The sequence below is a fragment of the Onthophagus taurus genome, chromosome 10 (assembly GCF_036711975.1).
Source record: "Onthophagus taurus isolate NC chromosome 10, IU_Otau_3.0, whole genome shotgun sequence".
NCBI classification, from domain to species: domain Eukaryota; kingdom Metazoa; phylum Arthropoda; class Insecta; order Coleoptera; family Scarabaeidae; genus Onthophagus; species Onthophagus taurus.
In genome coordinates, this window is record NC_091975.1 from 12,717,917 (window position 1) to 12,744,896 (window position 26,980).

The following is a 26,980-nucleotide window of genomic DNA, read 5'->3' on the forward strand; positions in this document are numbered from 1 at the left end:
GCTCTCTTGTATTTTTGCTCTTAGATGCGTCAATATCGAGATATACACGAAATTTGATAAACTTGTTGCTCTTTCAAGATATTAAAGGTAACATTTGGGAATCGGAGCTTGCACATAAAAAAACTTTTATATGAAAAATTGTTGCAAATTTTATTCTTAACAATATTGCTCTCTTGCATTTTTGCTCTTAAATGCGTCAATATCGAGATATACACGAAAATTTGATGAATTTGTTGCTTTTTCAAGATATAGGTAACATTTGGGAATCGGAGCTTGCCATAAAAAAGCTTTTATAACAAAAATTGTTGCAAATATTATTGTTAACAATATTGCTCTCTTGCATTTTTGCTCTTAGATGCGTCAATATCGAGATATACACGAAAATTTGATGAATTTGTTGCTTTTTCAAGATATTGAAGGTAACATTCGGGAATCGGAGCTTGCCATAAAAAAGCTTTTATAACAAAAATTGTTGCAAATATTATTGTTAACAATATTGCTCTCTTGCATTTTTGCTCTTAGATGCGTCAATATCGAGATTTACACGAAAATTTGATGAATTTGTTGCTTTTTCAAGATATTGAAGGTAACATTCGGGAATCAGAGCTTGCCATAAAAAAACTTTTATAACAAAAATTGTTGCAAATTTTATTCTTAACAATATCGCTCCCTTACATTTTTGCTCTTAAATGCGTCAATATCGAGATATACACGAAAATTTGATGAATTTGTTGCACTTTCGAGATATTAAAGGTAACATTTGGGAATCGGAGCTTGCTATAAAAAAACTTTTGTAATAAAAATTGTTGCAAATTTTATTCTTAACAATATCGCTCTCTTACATTTTTGCTCTTTAATGCGTCAATATCAAGATATACACGAAAATTTGCTAAATTTGTTGCTCTTTCAAGATATTAAAGGTAACATTTGGGAATAGGAGCTTGCCATAAAAAAAATTGTATAACAAAAATTGTTGCAAATCTTATTGTTAACAATATTGCTCTCTTGCACTTTTGCTCTTAGATGCGTCAATATTGAGATAAATACGAAAATATGAAAATTTGCTGAATTTGTTGCTCTTTCAAGTTATTAAACGTAACACGTGGGAGCTCAAAGATTAAAGTTTAAGCTTTAATTTAACAATAACATCATTTCTTAGTTCTTAAAAATAAAGTTGTTCTGATTGTTTAAAGCTTGACATTTTTCGATTTTACAAAAAAAATTGTTTAATCAAACGCATTTCTTATTATGCATAGAAACAATGATTAAAGTTTAAGCTTTAATTTAGTAAATAAATCATTACTTAGTTCTTAAAAATAAAGTGTGTATTATTTTTCGATTTCTACCACAAATAGGATTTTACAGAAACCTGTAATGTTTTCGCATCAATAATCAAATAAATTTATTTCTTTATTATTAATAATAAATCTTATGTTTTTGTAGATAAAGCATTATTTTGATTTATTAATTGATTAAATTAATTAAAATACAAATTTAATTATTTAAATAAAAGGCAAACAAAGCGGTTTTTTGACAGTTTAAAACTGACATAAGAAATGTCAAAAATTTGTATACATAAATAATCTTCTTAAAAAAAAAAATAACAACTTTTTTAGCGATATTTTAAATGACATGGCACAACCGGCGGTTACGGAACGAAAAGAAGTAGCGTTTAACGAGTTTTACACGGAGGTAAGCCCTTAAAACCCCCCCAAAAAAAAGTGAGGTTATCCCAACTCATTTTGCTTATTTTTAATTTTAGGTGAAAGAAATCGAGAAAAGAGATTCCGTTTTAACACCAAAACAACAAATAGAGCGCCTATTACGACCTGGCTCGACGTATTTTAATTTAAACCCATTCGAAGTGCTCCAAGTTGAGCCAGAAATCCCCATCGAAGAAATTAAAAAGAAATATCGAAGGTTATCAATTTTAGTACATCCGGATAAGAACCAAGACGATGCAGAGCGTGCCCAACAGGCTTTTGAGGTGGTTAATAGGGCCTGGAGGACGCTAGAAAGTGAGGAATCTAGAAAAAAATGCATGGATATTGTTGAGGAGGCGAAAGGAAGGACTGATTTAATGGTGGGTAACTTAAAAATGAGAGAAAAGTTGGTTAATTTTGTTAATTGGATGGTTTTATATTCTCTTTGTGTGAGGTTTGGGTGAATTTTGTGATAACACTTATAATATGGAGTTGTTTCATTGTTATAGTTGGCAGAAAAACGAAAGAAAGCAAAAAAAGAGGGAAAAGACTCTGTTCCTGAGGATGACCCCGAAAAGTACAAACACGCCATTTATGTTCTGACAATGAAACTTTTTGCAGATATGGAAAGAAAGAGGCGAGAGCTAGCCGAAAGGGATCAAGAAGAAAGGAAAAGGAAAAGAGAACAAGAATTAGAAGAAGAGGAGAAACAAAAAGCTGAGAAGGAGTGGCAAAAAAATTTTGAAGTAATTAAATTTAAATTAATTTGATTTAATATTAATTTAGTTATTTTTTTTTTCTTACTAAAGGAGTCGCGTCAAAATCGCGTCGAAAGTTGGCAATCCTTTAAGGCGGGATCTTCGAAATCGAAGTCGACGAAAAAAATGAAAATGTTTAAGCCGCCCAAAAACAAACCCGAATCTAGATAGAATACGATTTAAGTAAGATATTTATTTTTCATTACTTTCAATCACAAAGAATACCAAGATAAGCTCGTTTTTTTGCCTGGTTTTTTTGTCTTTCATCTTAGGTAAGAGTAATTTTTACTTTATTGTAAAAAAGGAGCCGATTTATCGATCATTTCTCTTTTTTGTTATTGTATAACTTAGGATAAGTATAAATAAATGCTTTTTAAAAAAAAATGGGGTTTATTTATCCCAATAAAAAGTAACATTTATTAATTGTTTCTCAAATTGAAGGGATTTTTAGATTATAGTCAAATAGGTTCCAAATAGTCAATGTTGGAACAAAAATGATGATAGAAAATGTTTTTGGAGAGATTAAAGAATATTTTGTAATAACAAAACTTTTTTCCCCTACTTTTATTTTTCGAGATATAATCCTACAATGATGTTCAAAACGTCAAAATCGGGGTTTTTAGATTATAGTCAAATAGATTCGAAATAATCAATGTTGGAAGAAAAATGATGATAGATAATGTTTTTGGAGAGATTAAAGAATATTTTGTAATAACAAAACTTTTTTCCCCTACTTTTATTTTTCGAGATATAACCTAGAATGATGTTCAAAACGTCAAAATCGGGGTTTTTAGATTATAGTCAAATAGATTAGAAATAGTCAATGCTGGAACAGAAATGATTATAGAAAACGTTTTTGGAGAGATTAAAGAATATCTTCTAATAACAAAACTTTTCTTCCATACTTTTATTTTTCGAGATATAACCTAGAATGATGTTCAAAACGTCAAAATCGGGGTTTTTAGATTATAGTCAAATAAATTAGAAATAATCAATGCTGGAACAGAAATGATTATAGAAAACGTTTTTGAAGAGATTAAAGAATATTTTCTAATAACAAAACTTTTTGCCCTACTTTTATTTTTCGAGATATAACCTAGAATGATGTTCAAAACGTCCAAATCGGGGTTTTTAGATTATAGTCAAATAAATTAGAAATAGTCAATGCTGGAACAGAAATGATTATAGAAAACGTTTTTGGAGAGATTAAAGAATATTTTCTAATAACAAAACTTTTTTCCCCTACTTTTATTTTTCGAGATATAATCTAGAATGATGTTCAAAACGTCAAAATCAGGGTTTTTAGATTATAGTCAAATAAATTAGAAATAGTCAATGCTGGAACAGAAATGATTATAGAAAATGTTTTTGGAGAGATTAAAGAATATTTTGTAATAACAAAACTTTTTTCCCCTACTTTTATTTTTCGAAATATAACCTAGAATGATGTTCAAAACGTCAAAATCGGGGTTTTTAGGTTATTGTCAAATAGGTTCGAAATAGTCAATGTCGGAACAAAAATGATGATAGAAAATGTTTTTGGAGAAATTAAAGAATATTTTGTAATAACAAAACTTTTTTCCCCTACTTTTATTTTTCGAGATATAATCTAGAATGATGTTCAAAATGTCAAAATCGAATTTTTTAGATTATAATGAAATAGCTTCGAAATAATTGATGCTGGAACAGAAACGATTATGGAAAATGTTTTTGGAAATATTACAGAGTATTTTCTAATAACAATACTTTTTTCCTACACTCTTAGTTTTTGAGATATAACCTCACTGCTGTTGAAACCGTCAAATTAGCGTTTTTTAGATTATAGTCAAATAAATTAGAAATAGTCAATGCTGGAATATAAACGATTATGGGAAATGTTTTTGGGGATATTACCGAATATTTTCTAATAACAAAACTTTTTCCCCCACATTTAGTTTTTGAGATATAACCTCACTGCTGTTGAAACCGTCAAAATGGCGTTTTTGAGATTATACTCAAATAAATTAGAAATAGTCAATGCTGGAACATAAACGATTATGGGAAATGTTTTTGGGGATATTACAGAATATTTTCTAATAACAAAACTTTTTTCCCACACTCTTAGTTTTTGAGATATAACCTCACTGCTGTTGAAACCGTCAAAATGACGTTTTTTAGATTATAGTCAAATAAATTAGAAATAGTCAATGCTGGAACATAAACAATTATGGGAAATGTTTTTGGGGATATTACAGAATATTTTCTAATTACAAAACTTTTTTCCCACACTCTTAGTTTTTGAGATATAACCTCACTGCTGTTGAAACCGTCAAAATGGCGTTTTTGAGATTATACTCAAATAAATTAGAAATAGTCAATGCTGGAACATAAACAATTATGGGAAATGTTTTTGGGGATATTACAGAATATTTTCTAATTACAAAACTTTTTTCCCACACTCTTAGTTTTTGAGATATAACCTCACTGCTGTTGAAACCGTCAAAATAGCGTTTGTTAGATTATAGTCAAATAAATTAGAAATAGTCAATGCTAGAATATAAACAATTACGCGAAATGTTTTTGGGGATATTACAGAATATTTTCTAATAACAAAACTTTTTTCCCACACTCTTAGTTTTTGAGATATAACCTCACTGCTGTTGAAACCGTCAAAATGGCAAAATTTTAATAAAAACGATTGAGTTAAAAAATTAATATCTCAAAAACTGAAAGAGATTTTCAAAAACGGCTTTGTTCATTGGAAATCGCATACTTTACTTGATAATTGGTGAAAATTTCATAAACATTTTCCAAGAAATCGATTTCTCACGATTTCTTGAAGTTTTTTATGTCATTATTTGACATTTTTTCTTCAGGAATTTTTTTCTCCAAAAGTATATCATCAAGTTCTATATTATTTTGATTACATCTTAAACTAGACTCTTTCAGCTTCAATTTGAGATATATTTCGTATCTTTATTCAAAAAACTAAATTCAAAATAATTTTTCGAATTTTTATCATTTTTGTAAAATTTCATCAAGAAAATCAAGAAAAAAGGAAGAGAAAAAGAGAACAAGAATTAGAAGAAGAGGAGAAACAAAAAGCTGAGAAGGAATGGCAAAAAAATTTCGAAGTAATCCGTTAAATTGAAATGAATTCGATTGAATACTAATTTAGTTATTTTTTTTTTATTACTAAAGGAGTCGCGTCAAAATCGCGTCGAAAGTTGGCAATCCTTTAAACCTCCGAAATCGAAGTCGACGAAAAAAATGAATATGTTTAAGCCGCCCAAAAACAAACCCGAATCTAGATAGAATACGATTTAAGTAAGATATTTATTTTTAATTACTTTCAATCACAAAGAATACCAAGATAAGCTCGTTTTTTTTTGTCTTTCATCTTAGGTAAGAGTAATTTTTACTTTATTGTAAAAAAGGAGGCGGTTTTTCGATCATTTCTCTTTTTTGTTATTGTAGAACTTAGGATAAGTATAAATAAATGCTTTTTAAAAAAAATTGGGGTTTATTTATCCCAATTAAAGGTTGTTAAAAGTAATTGCATCAATAATTATGAAAAGCAATTGAATAAAGATACGAAATATATCTCAAATTGAAGCTGAAAGAGTCTAATTTGAGATGGAATTAAAATAATATGGGGTTTGATGATATAATTTTGGAGAAAAAAATTAATGAAGAAAAAATGTCAAATAATGACAAAAAACTTAAAAAGATCGCCCTGTATTTAATTTTTTGAATTAAGATGCGTAATATAATATATCTCAAATTTGAGCTAAATGATTATATTTTGAGATAGGATTAAAAAAATATATGGTTTGATGATATATTTTTGGAGAAAAAGCTTCAAATGTCAAAATGTTGAAATTTAACAAAAATTCAAAAAATTGCCTTGAATGTAGTTTTATGAGTAAAGATACGAAATATATCTCAAATTGAAGCTGAAAGAGTTTAATTTAAGATGGAATTAAAATAATATGGGGTTTGATGATATAATTTTGGAGAACAAAATTCTTGAAGAAAAAATATCAAACAATGACAAAAAATTTCAAAAAATCGTCCTGCATTTAATTTTTTGTATTAAGATACGTAATATATGTTAAATTTGAGCTGAATGATTATATATATATAATCTATAATATATGGTTTGATGATATATTTTTGGAGAAAAAGCTTCTGGGAGGAATAATGTCGAAAAGTTGAAATTTAACAAAAATTCAAAAAATCATTCTGAATTTAGTTTTTTGAATAAAGATACGAAATATATCTCAAATTGAAGCTGAAAGAGTCTAGTTTAAGATGTAAATAAAATAGTATAGAGTTTGATGATATAATTTTGGAGAAAAAAATTCCTGAAAAAGAAATGTCAAATAATGATATAAAAATTTCAAAAATCGTCCTGCTTTTAATCTTTTGAAATGAGAGTTATTTCAAATTAAAGCTCAAAGCTTTCTCTTTAAAATGATGTATAATAATGCTTGGGTTGGATTGGAAAAATATTGAGAAAAAAAATGTTGAAATAAAACTTACATTTTCGTATAACCTAAAAGTGTCAAAAAAGATGCTAATTTAAAAATTCCTGGAAACCGTCTTTATTGAAATTAAGGAATGAGACTTATTTTAAATTAAAGCTCAAAGCTTTCTCTTTAAAATGATGTATAATAATGCTTCGGTTGGATTGGAAAAATATTGAGAAAAAAAATGTTGAAATAAAACTTACATTTTCGTATAACCTAAAAGTGTCAAAAATGATGCTAATTTAAAAATTCCTGGAAACCGTCTTTATTGAAATTAAGGAATGAGACTTATTTTAAATTAAAGTTCAAAGCTTTCTCTTTAAAATGATGTATAATAATGCTTGGGTTGGATTGGAAAAATATTGAGAAAAAACATGTTAAAATAAAACTTACATTTTCGTATAACAGGTAGGTTATATCTCGGAAAGTAAAGGTAGGGGAAAATAGTTTTGTAATTAGAAAATATTCTTTAATCTCCCCAAAAACATTTTCCATCATCGTTTATATTCCAGCATTGACTATTTCTAATTTTTTTGACTATAATCTAAAAAACGCCATTTTGACGGTTTCAACAGCAGTGAGGTTATATCTCAAAAACTAAATGTGTGGGAAAAAAATTTTGTTATTAGAAAATATTCGGTAATATCCCCAAAAACATTTGCCATAATCGTTTCTGTTCCAGCATTGACTATTACTGATCTATTTGACTATAATCTAAAAAACACGATTTTGACTTTTTGAACATTAGTACAAATTATTCTTTTTGACATTGTTTGATTGGTATTTGATTGTTTGATACATTTTTGAAAAAGTTATAAATTCTTCCAAATAAGGTTGAGGTGATTATTTAAAATTTTTACTTTTTCTGACAAAAATCAAATTGACAGATTTTCATAAAGGATTTGAATTCTAAAAATTTTATGCATCTACCCCACTTAATTCTATACTTTATCTAAAAATAGATTCTTTTGGCTTTAATTTAAGGTATGAATCATATGTTAACAAATTTTTTGAATTTCTTTAATTTTTGATACATTTTGACATTATTCCTCCCAGAAGCTTTTTCTCCAAAAATATATCATCAAACCATATATTTTTTTAATCCTATCTCAAAATATAATCATTTAGCTCAAATTTGAAATTAAATTCAGGGCGATTTTTTTAAGTTTTTTATGTCATTATTTGACATTTTTTTTCAGGAATTTTTTTCTCCAAAATTATATCATCAAACCCTATATTATTTTGATTACATCTTAAACTAGACTCTTTGAGCTTCAATTTGAGATATATTACGAATCTTTATTCAAAAAACCAAAATTAGAATAATTTTTTGAAAATATTGATTATCAGTTTGTGTATAAATTTAACACTTCTTCGGTTAATAACATTTATCACGAAATTTTTATTATCCTACATCAAGGTTTTTATATCTTATCCTAAACTGTAATCTTTTAGCTTTAATTTAAGATATAAATCGTTTCTTAACTATTAAAAGTTCAGTAGCTATGATTTTTTGAAAATATTGGTTATCAGTTTGTATATCATTTCGATTTCGATTGAGTTTAAAATGTTGTGAAAAATCGGTTTCGTTGAAAATCATTATGAAATCTTCATGAATTATTAACTAACTTTCCAATAAAAGTATCCGCGTTGAAAAACCACTTTTACTTTTTGAGATATTAATTTTTCAAGTGAACCTCAATTTATAAAGATTTCATTTCGTGTTTGATTAACTTTAAAAAATTGTGAAAAATCGATTTCTTGAAAAATATTTATAAAATTTTCACCGATTATTAACGAAAGCATGCCCTTTCCAATAAACAAAGCCGTTTTGGAAAATCTTTAATAGTTTTGGAGATATAATCTTTTTTAACTCAATCGAATTTTGTTCTTATTGGAGATTCTTTGAAACTATTAAAAATCGTGAAAAATTGATTTCTTGGAAAATGTTTATGAAATTTTCACCAATTATCAAGTAAAGTATGCGCTTTCCAATAAACAAAGCCGTTTTGGAAAATCTCGTTTAGTTTTTGAGATATTAATTTTTTAACTTCAATAAACACGGCTTCCAGAAATTTTTAAATTATCATCTTTTTTGACACTTTTAGGTTGTACGAAAATGTAAGTTTTATTTCAAAAATTTTTTTCTCAATATTTTTCCAATCCAACTCTATAATTATTATACATCGTTTTAAAGAGGAAGCTTTGAGCTTTAATTTAAAATAAGTCTCATTTCTTAATTTCAATAAACACGGTTTCCAGGAATTTTTAAATTAGCATCTTTTATGACACTTTTAGGTTGTACAAAAATGTAAGTTTTATTTCAAAAATTTTTTTTCTCAATATTTTTCCAATCCAACCCAAGCATTATTATACATCATTTTAAAGAGAAAGCTTTAAACTTTAATTTAAAATAAGTCTCATTCCTTAATTTCAATAAATACAACTTCCAGGAATTTTTAAATTAGCATTTTTTTTGACACTTTTAGGTTATACAAACCAGGACATATTTAACCTATTTAGTGTTTTATCGAAAAATGTTTCGTATAATATTTATTTAGAATTTAGTTTTGAACATATTATTATAATAAAAATTTTTAATATCTCTACTAGGTAGTGCTGCACACTAGTATAAAAATCAACATTTTTGAGGTTATCTACTTAATTATTTGTGCTATCAAAATTCTTTATAAGCAATATTTGTTTAAAAGTTGATAACAAACAACTTTTATTAACAAAATTTTTTAAAATAGCTTATTTTTAATTTCCCTGTGAATAGTACAAGGCACTAGATAACAACAAATCAGGACATATTTAACCTATTTCGTGTTTTATCGCAAAATGTTTCGTGTAATATTTATTTACAATTTAATTCTGAATATATTATTATAATAAAATTTTATTATAATTAAATTTTTAAATTATATCAAATGATACACAAACTGATAATCAATATTTTCAAAAAATCATAGCTACTGAACTTTTAATAGTTAAGAAACGATTTATATCTTAAATTGAAGCTAAAAGATTGGAGTTTAGGATAAAAAATAAAAACCTTGATGTAGGATAATAAAAATTTCGTGATAAATATTATTAACCGAAGAATTGTCAAATTTACACAAAAACTGATAATCGCTACTGAACTACTGAACTTTTAATGATTAAGAAACGATTTATATCTTAAATTGAAGCTGAAAGATTATAGTTTAAGATATAATGAAAATAATGTATGGTTTGATGATATATTTCTGGAGAAAAATCTTCAAATGTCAAAATGTTGAAATTTAACAAAAATTCAAGAAATTCAAAAAATCGGCTTGAATGTAGTTTTATGAGTAAAGATACGAAATATATCTCAAATTGAAGCTGAAAGAGTCTAGTTTAAGATGGAATTAAAATAATACAGGGTTTGATGATATACTTTTGGAGAAAAAAATTTTTGAACAAAAAATGCCAAAATTGGGATTTAGCAATGACATGAGAATTTAAAGAAAAATTCAATTGAGATAAAAAAGATTATATCTTTAAAACTATTAGAGATTTTTTAAAACGGTTTCTTTTATTGACAAGAGCATACATTCATTAATAATCGGTGAAAATTTCGTAAGCATTTTCCAAGAAACCGATTTTTCACGATTTTTTTAGTTTCAACGAATTTTTAATAAAATTGATTCAGTTAAAAAATTAATATTTCAAAAACTAAAAGAGATTATCGAAAACGGCCTGTTTTTATTGGAAAGCGCATACTTTACTTGGTAATTGGTGAAAATTTCATAAACAGTTTCCAAGAAATCGATTTTTCAAGATTTTTTTAGTTTCAACGAATTTTTAATAAAATCGATTGAGTTAAAAAATTAATATCTCAAAAACTAAAAGAGATTTTCCAAAACGGCTTTGTTTATTGGAAAGAGCATGCTTTCGTTAATAATCGGTGAAAATTTTATAAATATTTTTCAAGAAATCGATTTTTCACAATTTTTTAAAGTTAATCAAACACGAAATGAAATCTTTATAAATTGAGGTTCACTTGAAAAATTAATATCTCAAAAAGTAAAAGTGATTTATCAACGCGGATACTTTTATTCGAAAGTACATACTTTAGTTAATAATAATTCATGGCGATTTCATAATGATTTTCAACGAAACCGATTTTTCACAACATTTTAAACTTAACCGAAAACGAAATGATACACAAACTGATAATCAATATTTTCAAAAAATCATAGCTTATTTATATCTTTTAAATTTATATCTTCTTAGGATAAAAAATAAAAACCTTTATGTAGGATAATAAAAATTTCGTGATAAATTATTAACCGAAGAATTGTCAAATTTATACACAAACTAATAATCAATATATTTAAAAAATCATTCTGATTTTGATTTTTTGAATAAAGATTCGTAATATATCTCAAATTGAAGCTGAAAGAGTCTAGTTTAAGATGTAATTAAAATAATGTAGGGTTTGATAATATATTTTTGGAGAAAATAATTCCTGAAGAAAAAATGACAAATAATATCAAAGCTTAAAAAAATCATCCTGCAGCGTATTTTTCTCAATATTGACGAATCTGAGAGCAAATATACAAGAGAGCAATATTGTTAAGAATAAAATTTACTACAACTTTTGTTATAAAAGTTTTTTGATAACATGCTCCGATTCTCAAATATTACCATTAGCTAATAGTAAAACAAGGAAATTTATAAAATTTTTTAATTTTCGTATTTTTCTCAATAGTGACGTATTTAAGAGCAAAAGTGCAAGAGAGCAATATTGTTAACAATAAAATTTGCAACAATTTTTGTTATAAAAGTTGTCTTATAGCAAGCTCCGATTCCCAAGTGTTACCTATAACTTGAAAGAGCAACAAATTTTCATATTTTCGTATCTACCTAGATATTGACGCATCTAAGAGCAAGAGAGCAATATTGTTAACAAGAAATTCATCAAATTTTCAAATTCTCCTGTTTTTCTCAATATTGACGCATCTTAGAGTAAAAGTGAAAGAGAACAATTTTGTTCAGAATAAAATTTGCTACAACTTTTGTTCTAAAAGTTTTTTGATAACATTCTTCAATTCCCAAATGTTACCATTAACTAATAATAAAACAAAGAAATTCATCAAATTTTAAAATTTTCGTATTTTTCTCAATATTGACGCATCTGAGAGCAAAAATATTGGAGAGCAATATTACTCAGAATAAAGTTTGCTACAACTTTTGTTTTAAAAGTTTTTTGATAACATGCTTCGATTCCCAAATGTTACCATTAACACTAGTAAAACAAAAAATTCGTCAAATTTTCATATTTTCGTATTTTTCTCGATATTGACACATCTGAGAGCAAATATACAAGAGAGCAATATTGTTAAGAATAAGATTTGCTATAACTTTTGTTGTAAAAGTTTTTTTATAACATGCTTCAATTCCCGAATGTTACCATTAGCTAATAATAAAACAAGGAAATTCATCAAATTTTTAAATTTTCGTATTTATCTCAATATTGACGTATCTAAGAGCAAAAGTGCAAGAGAGCAATATTGTTAACAATAAAATTCCCAACAATTTTTAAAAGTTTTCTTATAGCAAGCTCCGATTCCCAAGTGTTACCTTTAATATCTTGAATAATAGCCAAATTATTGATTTTTGTTGCTAAACTTGTTCATAACTCAAAAATTAACAACGATGGGGAAAAGAATAGAACCTGAAGATTAGAACCTGCTTGGAAAAGACTAAATATTGCTGGGAGAAACTGTTATCTTCTTGGAAAGACGAGATACTGTTTCCAAAAGGCTATTAACTACTTTCAGAATGCTAAATATTGTTGGAAAGATTACTAATTGCTTGGAGAAAGCTAGATATTGTTGGCAAAGACTACTTAATGCTTTCAGAAGACTATATCCTGCTGCGAAAACACTACTAACTGCTTGGAAAGAGGAAATACTATTTCAAAAAGTTACCTAATGCACCTAAAATGCTAGATACCGCAGATAAAGACCACAACTTACTTGGAAAGGACTAGAGACTGTTTTCAAAATAATACCTATTGCTTCCAGAACGCTAAACACTGCTGTTAAGGGTTTTGATCTACTTGGACAAGCGGAATACTGCTTCCAAGACTACTTATTGCTTTCAAAGAGTTTAATAATTGTTTGGAAAAGAGATATACTTTTCAAAAAGCTACCTACTGCTTCCAGAATGTTAGATACTACTGGAAAAGACTAATAACTAATACGTATTAGTATCTAATAAGATGCCAAGTGTAACTAGAATTGCACATTTATGGTAATTGGGCTATGGACGGGAAGAGGGCGCAGCTGGATGACTCGGACAATATACAGGGTGTGTCAAATGTCTGGAATATAGCCAATAACTTCGCCATTTGTGGTTTTAAAGAAAAATGTTTCAAATACAAGTTCCTTTATTAATTATGGCGTATTCTTTTTGGTGAAAAAAATCTAGAAAAAATGCGTTTTTTGAAACTCTTAAATCAGCTAATTACCATCAAAGTAGGCGCCGAAATAACGCCGTTGACAACTTTAAATGTCAAAAGAATTACAGTTTCAACAATTTTGAATTTTTTTTTGGATACTGTGGATTGTGTAATTTGTAATTAATATTTGGATTCTTTGTGGTTCGCTTAATTGCGCCATATTTGTTTAAACTGTCAATTTTTTGACACTTAAAGCTGTCAACGGCGTTATTTCGGCGCCTACTTTGATTGAAATTAGCTGATTTAATATTTTCAGAGAACACAGTTTTTTTCGATTTTTTTCTTATTAGTAAATGGGCGTATTTTCGTACCTATCTCGATATTGACGTATCTAAGAGCAAAAGTGCAAGAGAGCAATATTGTTAACAATCAAATTTGCAACAATTTTTCTTATAAAAGTTTTCTTATAGCAAGCTCCGATTCTCAAGTGTTACCCTTAATAACGTGAAAGTGGAACAAATTCATCAAATTTGCATATTTTCGGATCTATCTCGATATTGACGCATTTAAGAGCAAAAGTGCAAGAGAGCAATATTGTTAACAATAAAATTTGCAACAATTTTTCTTATAACAGTTTTCTTATAGCAAGCTCCGATTCTCAAGCGTTACCTTTAATAACTCGAAAGATTAACAAATTCATCAAATTTTCATATTTTCGTATCTATCTCGATATTGACGCATCTAAGAGTAAAAGTGCAAGAGAGCAATATTGTTAACAATCAAATTTGCAACAATTTTTGTTATAAACGTTTTTTGATAACATGCTTCAATTCCCGAATGTTACCATTAGCTAATAGTAAAACAAGGAAATTCATCAAATTTTAAAATTTTCGTATTTTTCTCAATATTGACGCATCTGAGAGCAAATATACAAGAGAGCAATATTGTTGCTATTGTTAATAACAAAATTTGCAACAACTTTTGTTCTAAAAGTATTTGTGTAACATGCTTCGATTCTCGAATGTTACCATTAGCTAATAGTAAAACAAGGAAATTCATAAAATTTTTTAATTTTCTTATTTTTTTCAATATTGACGCATCTGAGAGCAAATATACAAGAGAGCAATATTGTTAATAACAAAATTTGCAACAACTTTTGTTCTAAAAGTTTTTTGATAACATGCTCCGATTCCGAAATGTTACCATTAACACTAATAAAACAAAAAAATTCGTCAAATTTTCATATTTTCGTATCTATCTCGATATTGACGTATCTGAGAGCAAATATACAAGAGAGCAATATTGTTAATAACAAAATTTGCAACAACTTTTGTTCTAAAAGTTTTTTGATAACATGCTCCGATTCCCGAATGTTACCATTAGCTAATAGTAAAACGAGGAAATTCATAAAATTTTTTAATTTTCGTATTTTTCTCAATATTGACGCATCTGAGAGCAAATATACAAGAGAGCAATATTGTTAATAACAAAATTTGCAACAACTTTTGTTCTAAAAGTTTTTTGATAACATGCTCCGATTCCGAAATGTTACCATTAACACTAATAAAACAAAAAAATTCGTCAAATTATTTATTATTTATTTATTTATTTCATATTTTCGTATCTATCTCGATATTGACGTATCTGAGAGCAAATATACAAGAGAGCAATGTTGTTAAGAACAAAATTTGCAACAACTTTTGTTATAACAGTTTTCTTATAGCAAGCTCCGATTCCGAAGTTTTACACCTTTAATAACTTGAAAGAGTAACAAATTTTCATATTTTCGTATCTATCTCGATATTGACGTATCTTAGAGCAAAAGTGCAAGAGAGCAATATTGTTAAGAATAAAATTTGCTACAACTTTCGTTGAAAAAGTTTTTTTGTGAAAAGCTCAATTTCCCGAATGATTAATAATTTGAAAAAGCAACAAATTGGACAAATTGATCAAACTTTAAAAAATCGTACCGACTATTTTTAGCAACTAAGAAATGATTTTTTTACTAAATTAAAGCCTAAACTTTAATCTTTGTTTCTATGCATAATAAGTAACATGTTTGATTACAAAATAAATTCGTTAATTTCAATTAAATTTATTAAAACATGAATACAAATTTAAAAATAATTTCATCAACTCATTTTCTTCTTCAAGGTATCCTTGGTCTCCTTCTGTTCAGTCAAAGCACGAGACTCATGAACAAAAACGACAAAATTAACCCCCTAAAAAGCGAATTAAAATCAATTGAATCCCAATTAGTATTGAATTGTTCAACAAACTTTTTGTTTGGCAGCTCGAACAAATCCATCATTGGAAGTAACAGTAACAGCTCGAATTCGATCACCAAAACTAAAAATTTGAAGCGACCTCTCCCGAATTTTCCCCCCAATTTCCAACAAAGTTTCCCCCGAATATTGAATAACGCTATTAAAACCACAATTCGCTTCAATATCATCATTTGTAGCATCATCTGGTAAAACGGTGATCATTTCAAGGAATTTAAAACCTCGAATTTTCTCATTTGGACCTCCCACGGTCTTTAAAATGTTAATAAAATCCTCTTTGGCAGTTTGACAACAAAATAATCTCTTTCCTTTAAAAAATGCCTCTAAAATCGGTTTAACAGGTCTTTCAATTTCCCATCGAGCTTGTTGCGCCAAAACAGAGTGCCCGATTAAATTAAAATCGTAATTTTTACAACTTCCATTCGTTACAGAACTTACATAAGCTAACATAGTTGAAACGTCGATGTTAATTCGATTAATTTGGGATGTATTTTTAGTGGATAAATCGGAAATTGCGCTTTTTGAGTCAAAATCGATTCGTTCTTCGTTTAAAATTAACCTTTTTCCTTCAACTTTGATTCCTAATGACTCTAATTTGTTGGCTAATCGCTCCCCGACTCCATTAGAGAATACAAACGTTATTTGTGGCTTTTGGAACAAAGTTGGATACAAAATTGAGCACTCAATGAATTCTTTCGCTTGGTCCAAAATAGAACGAACTCCATAATTTGTTTCTCCGGCGCAAATTTGACTCAACGATTTTGGATTTCTCGCCACCACTTTAATCCATGATAATCCCCCATCGCAAACGATATCAACAACCAATTTGCGATCGTTTAAAGTAAAAACTTTACTTAAATTCGTACAATTTGTAACTGTTTTTAATGTGTTTAATAAAGCTGAGTAATGGGTTAAATTCGTGCATTGCAAATGCTCCTTTTTGATTGTATTCGTTTTGTAAACCTAGAAATTAAAGCCTATTACTATGGAGGAATTGAAAAGAAAAAAAAAAGTGAGGTTATACCTTTCTTAAAAATGTTAATTCTTGCTTGATTTTTCGCTGTAATTTAACGACCCCGTCGATTTTGTAGTTATTAAGATCGTTGATTAATCTCTCTCCGTGATCTATTTTATCTAAAAACTCCGTTTTTAAATTAAAATTAGACATTTTATGATGACAAAAATTTTTTAGGTTATGTTTTTTTTTGTAAACGTCAAATGAGTCAAACGTCAAAGATGTTGGAAATTTAAAAAATGCGAAATAATTATATTGATTATTACATTTATTTTTGAAAGTTATGCGTTTTAATCGATGCTAAATGGGGTTATTTTTGTATATTTGTGGTACTTTTATATATTTGATAATTAAATAAAATTTTAAGTGAATGTATGAATGTATACAGTGTGAGCCAAAAATTTAAACCACCATCATTTATTAACAAAAATAAGAATACTCGTGAATGATATAAAAACTATGAGATAATATTAATGAAATTTGCAGGAAAAAATTATTAAAGAAGAAATTGTTAAATTTAGTACGAAATTGTATGTTTAAAATTAATTATCTCAATAATTATTGCTTTTATCAAAAAATGTTTTAAATAAAATTTGTTTCAATTTCAATTTTGAATCAATTATCTTAATAAAAAATTTTTACATCTCTATTAATTAAGCATCTAAGTATAATTATGTATAAAAACGGAAAAATTATTATTTTGAGGTTATCTCCTTAATTATTGATTAAATCAAAAAAAAATGTTGACAAAGTTTGTTTAGAATTGTTTCAGGAACAATTTTTAACACAATTTTTTTCTAACTTGAAATTTTAATTTCAATTTTAATTAATATTTTTGAGGTTATATCCTTATTGTTGATTTAATCAAAAAATTTTGTTGACAAAATTTGTTTAGAATTACTTCAGGAATAGTGTTTGTTAATAGAATTTTATGCTAACTTGAAATTTTAATTTCCCTCTGAATAGTATGCCATCAAAATTAATTATCTCGATAAATATTGTTTTTATCAAAAAATGTTTTAAATAAAATTTGTTTCAATTTCGATTTTGAATCAATTATCTTTATAAAAATTTTTTAAAAATCTATTAATTAAGCATCTAAGTGTGATTATGTATAAAAACGGAAAAATTATTATTTTGAGGTTATCTCCTTAATTATTGAATAAATCAAAAAAAATTGTTGACAAAGTTTGTTTAGAATTGTTTTAGAAACAATTTTTGTTGACACAATTTTTTTCTAACTTGAAATTTTAATTTCCCACTGAACAGTATGCTACAAAAATTAATATTTTTGAGGTAATATCCTCATTGTTAATTTAATCAAAAAATGTTGTTAACAAAATTTGTTTAAAATTACTTCAGGAACAGCATTAAAAAAATCGCTTCTCCTGTATTTTTGGGAGTGAAGAGATGAGTTATATCGCAAATTAAAGCTTAAATTATTCACTTTAAAATGAAGTATGACAAGATATTTCGAAATGATAACATTTATTAAAAAAAATTTTTTTTAAATCATGATGTAAAAAACGTTTTGATTAACGATATTAATTTAGTGTAAAGTTTAAAAAATCATATCCGGTTTATTTTTAGGAATGAAGAAATGAGTCATATCTTAAATTATAGCTTAAAATGTTTTCTTTAAGATGGTGTATCATGAGGTATATGTTAATAATGGAAATAAGGACGAAAAATGATCTATAAGAAATTTCAAATTTTAATAAATACTGATTAAAGTCAATTTTTAAAAAATCGCTTCTCCTGTATTTTTGGGAGTGAAGAGATGAGTTATATCGCAAATTAAAGCTTAAATTATTCTCTTTAAAATGATGTATGATAAGATATTTCGAAATGATAACGTTTATTAGAAAAGAATTTTAAAAAATCATGATGTAAAAAACGTTTTGATTAACGATATTAATTTAGAGTAATGTTTAAGAAATCATATCCGGTTTATTTTTAGGAACGAAGAAATGAGTCATATCTTAAATTATAGCTTAAAATGTCTTCTTTAAGATGGTGTATCATGAGGTATATGTTAATAATGGAAATAAGGACGAAAAATGATGTATAAGAAATTTTAAATTTTAATAAATACTGATTAAAGTCAATTTTAAGAAAATCGCTTCTCCTGTATTTTTGGGAGTGAAGAGATGAGTTATATCGCAAATTAAAGCTTAAATTATTCTCTTTAAAATGACGTATGATAAGATATTTCGAAATGATAACGTCTATTAGAAAAGAATTTTTTAAAATCATGCTGTAAAAAAAAGTTTTAATTAACGATATTAAATTAGTGTAAAGTTTAAAAAATCATATCCGGTTTATTTTTAGGAATGAAGAAATGAGTCATATCTTAAATTATAGCTTAAAATGTCTTCTTTAAGATAATGTATCATGAGGTATATGTTAATAATGGAAATAAGGACGAAAAATGATCTATAAGAAATTTAAAATTTTAATATATACTGATTAAAATCAATTTTTAAAAAATCGCTTCTCCTGTATTTTTGGGAGTGAAGAGATGAGTTATATCGCAAACTAAAGCTTAAATTATTCTCTTTAAAATGAAGTATGATAAGATATTTCGAAATGATAACGTTTATTAGAAAAGAATTTTTTAAAATCATGTTGTAAAAAAAGTTTTAATTAACGATATTAATTTAGAGTAAAGTTTAAAAAATCATATCGGGTTTATTTTTAGGAATGAAGAAATGACTCATATCTTAAATAATAGCTTAAAATGTCTTCTTTAAGATGATGTATCATGAGGTATATGTTAATAATGGAAAAAATGATAAAAAATGATATATAAGAAATTATAAATTTTAATAAATACTGATTAAAGTCAATTTTTTAAAAATTGCGTCTACTGCATTTTTGGGAGTGAAGAGATGAGTTATATCGCAAATTAAAGCTTAAATTATTCTCTTTAAAATGAAGTATGATAAGATATTTCGAAATGATAACGTTCATTAGAAAAGGATTTTTAAAAAATAATGTGAAAAAACGTTTTGATTAACGATATTAATTTCGAGTAAAGTTTAAAAAATCATTTCCGGTTTATTTTTAGGAATGAAGAAATGAGTCATATCTTAACTTATAGCTTAAAATGTCTTCTTTAAGATGAGGTATGATGAGGTATGTGTTAATAATGAAAATTATTAAAAATAGAAAATTATTAAAGAAGAAATTGTTAAATTTAGTATGAAATTTTCAAAACACCATGTCATTCGCATTATTAAGAATTATGATATGATTTGTATGTTAAATTGAAGCTTAAAGATTGTAGTTTATGATATGATATAAAAACTATGAGATAATATTAATGAAATTTCTAGGAATAAATTGTTGAAGAAGAAATTGTCATATTTATAAATAAAAAAGAGAACAAAATTTTCAAAAATGTACTGTGCTAACTTTTTGGCGGACACTGTATATTTATATATTCTAATTTTAACATTCTAAATTTATTTTATAACAAAACTAACTTACATTCAGTTGTGTATCGAAATGTTTTGGTTCAGCTTTTTGTTAATATCTTTCTTAATTACTAACGTATATCTTTTCAGTAAGTCAATTTGAGATAAATATGATAATAGTACATCACAGATATATGATAATTTCAGGCGATTATCGTGAGCGATGTAATAATAACGACGAATGTATTGATCATCGATTAATTTAAACAACAGTGTGTGCGATTGTGATAAATATCATAAATGGATCGAAAATGAGTGCGTTCAAGTGGTAAATACAAGTTTAATTATGAAAAATGAGATGGATTTGTTGGAAAGGAAAGATTTGGAAATTTGTTAGATACATATAATGAAAATACACAAAAAGAAATTATTTTTATTTGATTTCTCTTTTAGTTATTGAAAATTATAATGAAAAACTTTTTAAAATACAATCACTTGCTGGAATATTTGTAGCTGGTGTGTGTTTTTTAGCTGTGATATTAGTTATGATTTATTGCTGTTATGTTCGAAATCAGTAAGTTTTAACAAAAAGCTCTTTAATTTGTTTATTGATGAAAGTCGTATTTTTAGAGATAACAAATTAAAAAGGGAAGAAGAAATTGTTTAAAGGAAGGAAATGATAAAAAAGGTTATTTATGAATCTAGGCAATAAAAATATCTTATTAATTTAATAAAAAAATCATTTCTTAGTTCCTAAAAATTAAGTCGGTGTGATTTTTTAAAGTTTAACAAAGATTATAGATTTCTGCTACAATCAAAAATTGACGTTTTTGATTTTACAAAAAAACTTTATCATAAAATGTAATACTTATTATGCATAGAAACAAAGGTCAAACTTTAAGCTTTAATTTAATAAGAAAATCGTTTTTTAGTTCCTAAAAATAAAGTCGGTATGATTTTTTAAAGTTTGATGAATTTGTTAATTTGTTGCATTTTCAAGTTATCAATTATTTGGGAATCGGAGCCTTTCACAAAAAAACTTCTTCAATGAAAGTTGCAGCAAATTTTATTGTTAACAATATTGCTATCGTGCACATTAGTTGTTAAATGCGTCAATATTGAGAAAAGTACGAAAATATGAAAATTTGATGAATTTGTTGCTGTTTCTAGCTATTAAAGGTAACACTTGAGAATCGGAGCTTGCTATAGGAAATCTTTTATAACAAAAATTGTTGCAAATTTTATTGTTAACAATATTGCTGTCTTACATTTTTGCTCTAAGATACGTCAATATCGAGTTAGATACGAAAATATGAAAATTTGATGAATTTGTTGCTTTTTCAAGTGATTATAGGTAACACTTGGGAATCAAAGTATGCTATAAGAAAACTTTTATAACAAAAATTGTTGCAAATTTTATTGTTAACAATATTGCTCTCTTGCACTTTTGCTCTTAGATACGTCAATATCGAGAAAAATACAAAAATTTGATGAATTTGTTGCTGTTTCTAGCTATTAAAGGTAACACTTGAGAATCGGAGCTTGCTATAGGAAATCTTTTATAACAAAAATTGTTGCAAATTTTATTGTTAACAATATTGCTGTCTTACATTTTTGCTCAAAGATACGTCAATATCGAGTTAGATACGAAAATATGAAAATTTGATGAATTTGTTGCTTTTTCAAGTTATTAAAGGTAACACTTCGGAATCGGAGCATGCTATAAGAAAACTTTTATAACAAAAATTGTTGCAAATTTGATTGTTAACAATATTGCTCTCTTGCAGTTTTGCTCTTAGATACGTCAATATCGAGAAAAATACAAAAATTTGAAAATTTGATGAATTTGTTGCTGTTTCTAGCTATTAAAGGTAACACTTGAGAATCGGAGCTTGCTATAGGAAATCTTTTATAACAAAAATTGTTGCAAATTTTATTGTTAACAATATTGCTGTCTTACATTTTTGCTCAAAGATACGTCAATATCGAGTTAGATACGAAAATATGAAAATTTGATGAATTTGTTGCTTTTTCAAGTTATTAAAGGTAACACTTCGGAATCGGAGCATGCTATAAGGAAACTTTTATAACAAAAATTGTTGCAAATTTGATTGTTAACAATATTGCTCTCTTGCTGTTTTGCTCTTAGATTCGTCAATATCGAGAAAAATACAAAAATTTGAAAATTTGAAAAATTTTTTTTTTTCAAGATATTAAAGGTAACGTTTGAGAATCTGTGCTTGCTATACGAAAAATTTTATAACAGAAATTGTTGCAAATTTTATTGTTAACAATATTGCTCTCTTGCATTTTGCTCTTAGATTCGTCAATATCGAGAAAAATACAAAAATTTGAAAATTTGAAAAATTTGTTTATTTTTCAAGATATTAAAGGTAACGTTTGAGAATCGGTGCTTGCTATAAGAAAAATTTTATAACAGAAATTGTTGCAAATTTTATTGTTAACAATATTGCTCTCTTCAATTTTGCTCTTAGATACGTCAACATCGAGATAGATACGAAAATATGAAAATTTGATGAATTTGTTGCTCTTTCATGTTATTAAAGGTAACACTTGAGAATCGGAGTTTGCTATAAGAAAACTTTTATAACAAAAATTGTTGCAAATTTGATTGTTAACAATATTGCTCTCTTGCTCTTAGATGCGTCAATATCTAGGTAGATACGAAAATATGAAAATTTGTTGCTCTTTCAAGTTATAGGTAACACTTGGGAATCGGAGCTTGCTATAAGACAACTTTTATAACAAAAATTGTTGCAAATTTTATTGTTAACAATATTGCTCTCTTGCACTTTTGCTCTTAAATACGTCACTATTGAGAAAAATACGAAAATTAAAAAATTTTATAAATTTCCTTGTTTTACTATTAGTTAATGGTAACATTCGGGAATTGAAGCATGTTATCAAAAAACTTTTAGAACAAAAGTTATAGCTAATCTTATTCTTAACAATATTGCTCTCTTGTATATTCGTTCTCGGATACGTCAATATTGAGAAAAATACTAAAATTTAAAAATTTGATGAATTTCCTTGTTTTACTATTAGTTAATGGTAACATTCGGGAATTGAAGCATGTTATCAAAAAACTTTTAGAACAAAAGTTGTTGGAAATTTTGTTATTAACAATATTGCTCTGTTGTATATTTGCTCCCAGATGCGTCAATATTGAGAAAAATACGAGAATTTAAAAATTTTTTGAATTTCCTTGTTTTACTATTAGTTAATGGTAACATTTGGTAATCGGAGCTTGCTATAAGAAAATTTTTATAACATAAATTGTTGCAAATTTGATTGTTAACAATATTGCTCTCTTGCACTTTCACTCTTAAATGCGTCAATATAGAGAAAAATACAAAAATATGAAAATTTGAAAAATTTGTTTATTTTTTAAGATATTAAAGGTAACGTTTAGGAGTCGGAGTATACTATAAGAAAACTTTTATAACAAAAATTTTTGCAAATTTTATTGTTAACAATATTACTATCTTGCACTGTTGCTCTAAGATACGTCAATATCGAGTTAGATATGAAAACATGAAAATTTTATGAATTTGTTTCTTTTTCAAGTTATTAAAGGTAACACTTCGGAATCGGAGCATGCTATAAGAAAACTTTTTTAACAAAAATTGTTGCAAATTTTATTGTTAACAATATTACTATCTTGCACTTTTGCTCTAAGATACGTCAATATCGAGATAGATGCGAAAATATGAAAATTTGAAAAATTTGTTTATTTTTCAAGATATTAAAGGTAACGTTTGAGAATCGGTGCTTGCTATAAGAAAACTTTTATAACAAAAATTGTTGCAAATTTTATTGTTAACAATATTGTTCTCTTGCACTTTAGTTGTTAAATGCGTCAATATTGAAAAAAGTACGAAAATATGAAAATTTGATGAATTTGTTGCTGTTTCTAGCTATTAAAGGTAATACTTGAGAATCGGAGCTTGCTATAGGAAATCTTTTATAACAAAAATTGTTGCAAATTTGATTGTTAACAATATTGCTCTCTTGCACTTTTGCTCTTAGATACGTCACTATTGAGAAAAATACGAAAAGTTAAAAATTTTATAAATTTCCTTGTTTTACTATTAGTTAATGGTAACATTCGGGAATTGAAGCATGTTATCAAAAAACTTTTAGAACAAAAGTTATACCTAATCTTATTCTTAACAATATTGCTCTCTGGTATATTTGTTCTCGAATGCGTCAATATTGAGAAAAATACGAAAATTTAAAAATTTGATGAATTTCCTTGTTTTACTATTAGTTAATGGTAACATTCGGGAATTGAAGCATGTTATCAAAAAACTTTTAGAACAAAAGTTGTTGGAAATTTTGTTATTTATTATTATATCATTTTTATTATGACTATTCACAAGTTCGGACATCATATTTCTTCTTCTTCTGTTCTGTCCTCTTCAATTGAAGAAAAGTATTATTATTACTTTAATATGACTTTGACTGGAAATAAAGTTCCAAATAATTACGCACTCAGTAATGAGAAATTATATTATACTTTTCCTATCAAATCAGGAGTAATTCATTCTATGACTATTTCACCATTGAGTACAACTCTTAAAGTAAACAATGTGAAATATCAAAACTCTTTTGAGGGTATCCCATTGAAAAAAGGTGATAGATTACGATTCGTTCCATCTACTGTTACAGGGGGGATTAATAAGTTGTTTGTTGAAATCATTGTAAAATGTCCAGTGATGTTAAAAGAAAAATAGTTGAAGAACTTCATAAACCTGCTCGAATACATTTCAAAAGGCGACATGTAATTGTTAAAGGGATAAATGATTTATACCAGGCTGATTTAGTAGAGATGATACCTTATGCACGACAAAACAATGGTTATCGTTATATACTCGTTGTAATTGATGTCTTTAGCAAATATGCATGGGCTGTTCCTATAAAAACTAAATCGGGTAAAGATGTTACTAAAGCAATGAAAAGTATTCTAAAGGACCGATATGTACCAAAAAATCTTCAAACTGATCTAGGAAAAGAGTTTTATAACAAAGAATTTAGCTTGCTTATGAGTAAGTTAAAAATTAATCATTACTCGACGTTTAGCTCATTGAAAGCATCTGTTGTTGAACGTTTGAATAGAACTTTAAAAGGTTTAATGTGGAAAGAATTTAGCATTCAAGGATCTTTTAAATGGTTAAAGTTATTACCACAGATACTATTAATATACAATTCACATAAACATTCAACTATAGGTATGAAACCGATAGAAGTGAATAATAATAATAATAATAATACTGAAAAAAGATTACTGGATACTGTTTATAATCGAATGAAAACAATCGCATTAAAAAAACAAAAGTTTCACTTAAATGATTTTGTAAGAATTTCTAAACATCGTGGAATATTTGCCAAAGGGTACACTCCTAACTGGAGTAATGAAGTTTTTAAAATTGTTAAGATTCAGTACACCAATCCAGTATCGTATTTATTACAGGACTTGAAAGGTGAAGATATTAAACGTGCTTTCTATAGTGAAGAACTACAACGTACACACTATCCTGACATACAGTTAATTGAAAAAGTATTGAAACGAAAAGGAAATCGAATGTACGTTAAGTGGTTTGGAATGGATGAAAGAAGTTGGATTAAAAAATCAGATTTTGTATAATAATTATATATATATTTTTTCTTTTTAAATAAAACAACTACTTAATATTAATATTTATTTATTTACCATAAATCTTCTATTATATTATCATTACCATAATCACTAACACTAGTATTCCATTCTAAGTCTGAAAATGAGGAATATAATTCAAAAAAATGTTCCATATCATAATTATCCTTAAATCTAAATAACGCTATAAAGCAAGAGTTGCAAAATGATGCTTTATCTTCTATACAGTTGAATAAATTATCAAATGATAATTCGTAATATCTATACTTCCATTTTCTTATGTACTTTTTTAAATTGCTTCTCAATCTAAACCTATTAATCTTTTCAAAACAAGCTAAACATAAAGCACCGTCTGGAGTGTGAATAGAAATTCTTAAAATGGAAGAAGCATTTGACAGGTATCTGTTTATAATGTTCTCTTTCTCAAGTCTATCACCACTATTTCCAACTACATCTAATGCTAATAAAAAATATCTTAAAAATTCTCTATCTCTTGATAAGCATAACGATTCAAAATTATAAACATTTTCTAAATAAGTTTCTATATCTAAATCTAAACAATTATCATAAAACATGTAGATTTTCCAAACCTTAAACCAACTAACCCATACTTTATTATATACACTTTTAGGGAGTAATTTAACATTTACATAACATAACATTTACATTCACCTTTATATACGTTATATACTGTCTCTCTCACCAATACGCAGAGCGAAAATTATTTTTAGGTATACCATTCACTTAAGTATTTACACACCTATTCCTAATTGGAGCACGAGTCATTAATCTTATTTTTTTATTGACGTTCACCGAGTGCATTTTTGCTATATTGGTCTTCATCAATATAATACACATCTAAATCTTCTTTAAATTTAACACGCTTCATTTCAATGTATATTACTCACCTTTAAAATACAAGTTCACTGTAACGTTTGTTGTTTTTTTTTTAATTCTCCTTTCACTTTCACACACTTAGTCCTAATTGTAGCACGAATCATTAATCGTAATTTTTATATATTGACGGTCACCCTACTTTTATTTATATTAAAAAAATTTGCATTCCCTCCACCATCAGCAGTACCAACATAATTGAGATTCATTGCCAACATGTAAAATGAAAATCCCTAAAAGTTACTAAATTTTTGACCGCCATATTGGCATTTTAACCAATCACAG

At 26.7% G+C, this 26,980-nt stretch overlaps 2 protein-coding genes across 2 annotated transcripts; one reads left to right on the forward strand and one right to left on the reverse strand.

The window, feature by feature from the left end:
• The first annotated feature begins 1,535 nt into the window (after nt 1–1,535).
• LOC111420103 (dnaJ homolog subfamily C member 8) lies at nt 1,536–2,719 on the forward strand. The gene is made up of 4 exons (XM_023053015.2): nt 1,536–1,692; nt 1,763–2,083; nt 2,213–2,449; nt 2,513–2,719. Exons 1-4 carry the CDS (start codon nt 1,633–1,635, stop codon nt 2,630–2,632), a joined length of 738 nt encoding a protein of 245 aa, XP_022908783.1. The 5' UTR covers nt 1,536–1,632; the 3' UTR covers nt 2,633–2,719.
• A 12,765-nt stretch (nt 2,720–15,484) lies between these two features.
• Nucleotides 15,485–16,909, reverse strand: LOC111420088 (UPF0415 protein C7orf25 homolog). Its single transcript, XM_023052988.1, has 3 exons — nt 16,715–16,909; nt 15,685–16,653; nt 15,485–15,627 (listed from the first exon to the last, which is right to left on the reverse strand). The coding sequence occupies exons 1-3, from the start codon at nt 16,856–16,858 to the stop codon at nt 15,538–15,540; spliced, it is 1,203 nt and encodes a 400-aa protein (XP_022908756.1). The 5' UTR covers nt 16,859–16,909; the 3' UTR covers nt 15,485–15,537.
• Between the last annotated feature and the right edge of the window lie 10,071 nt (nt 16,910–26,980).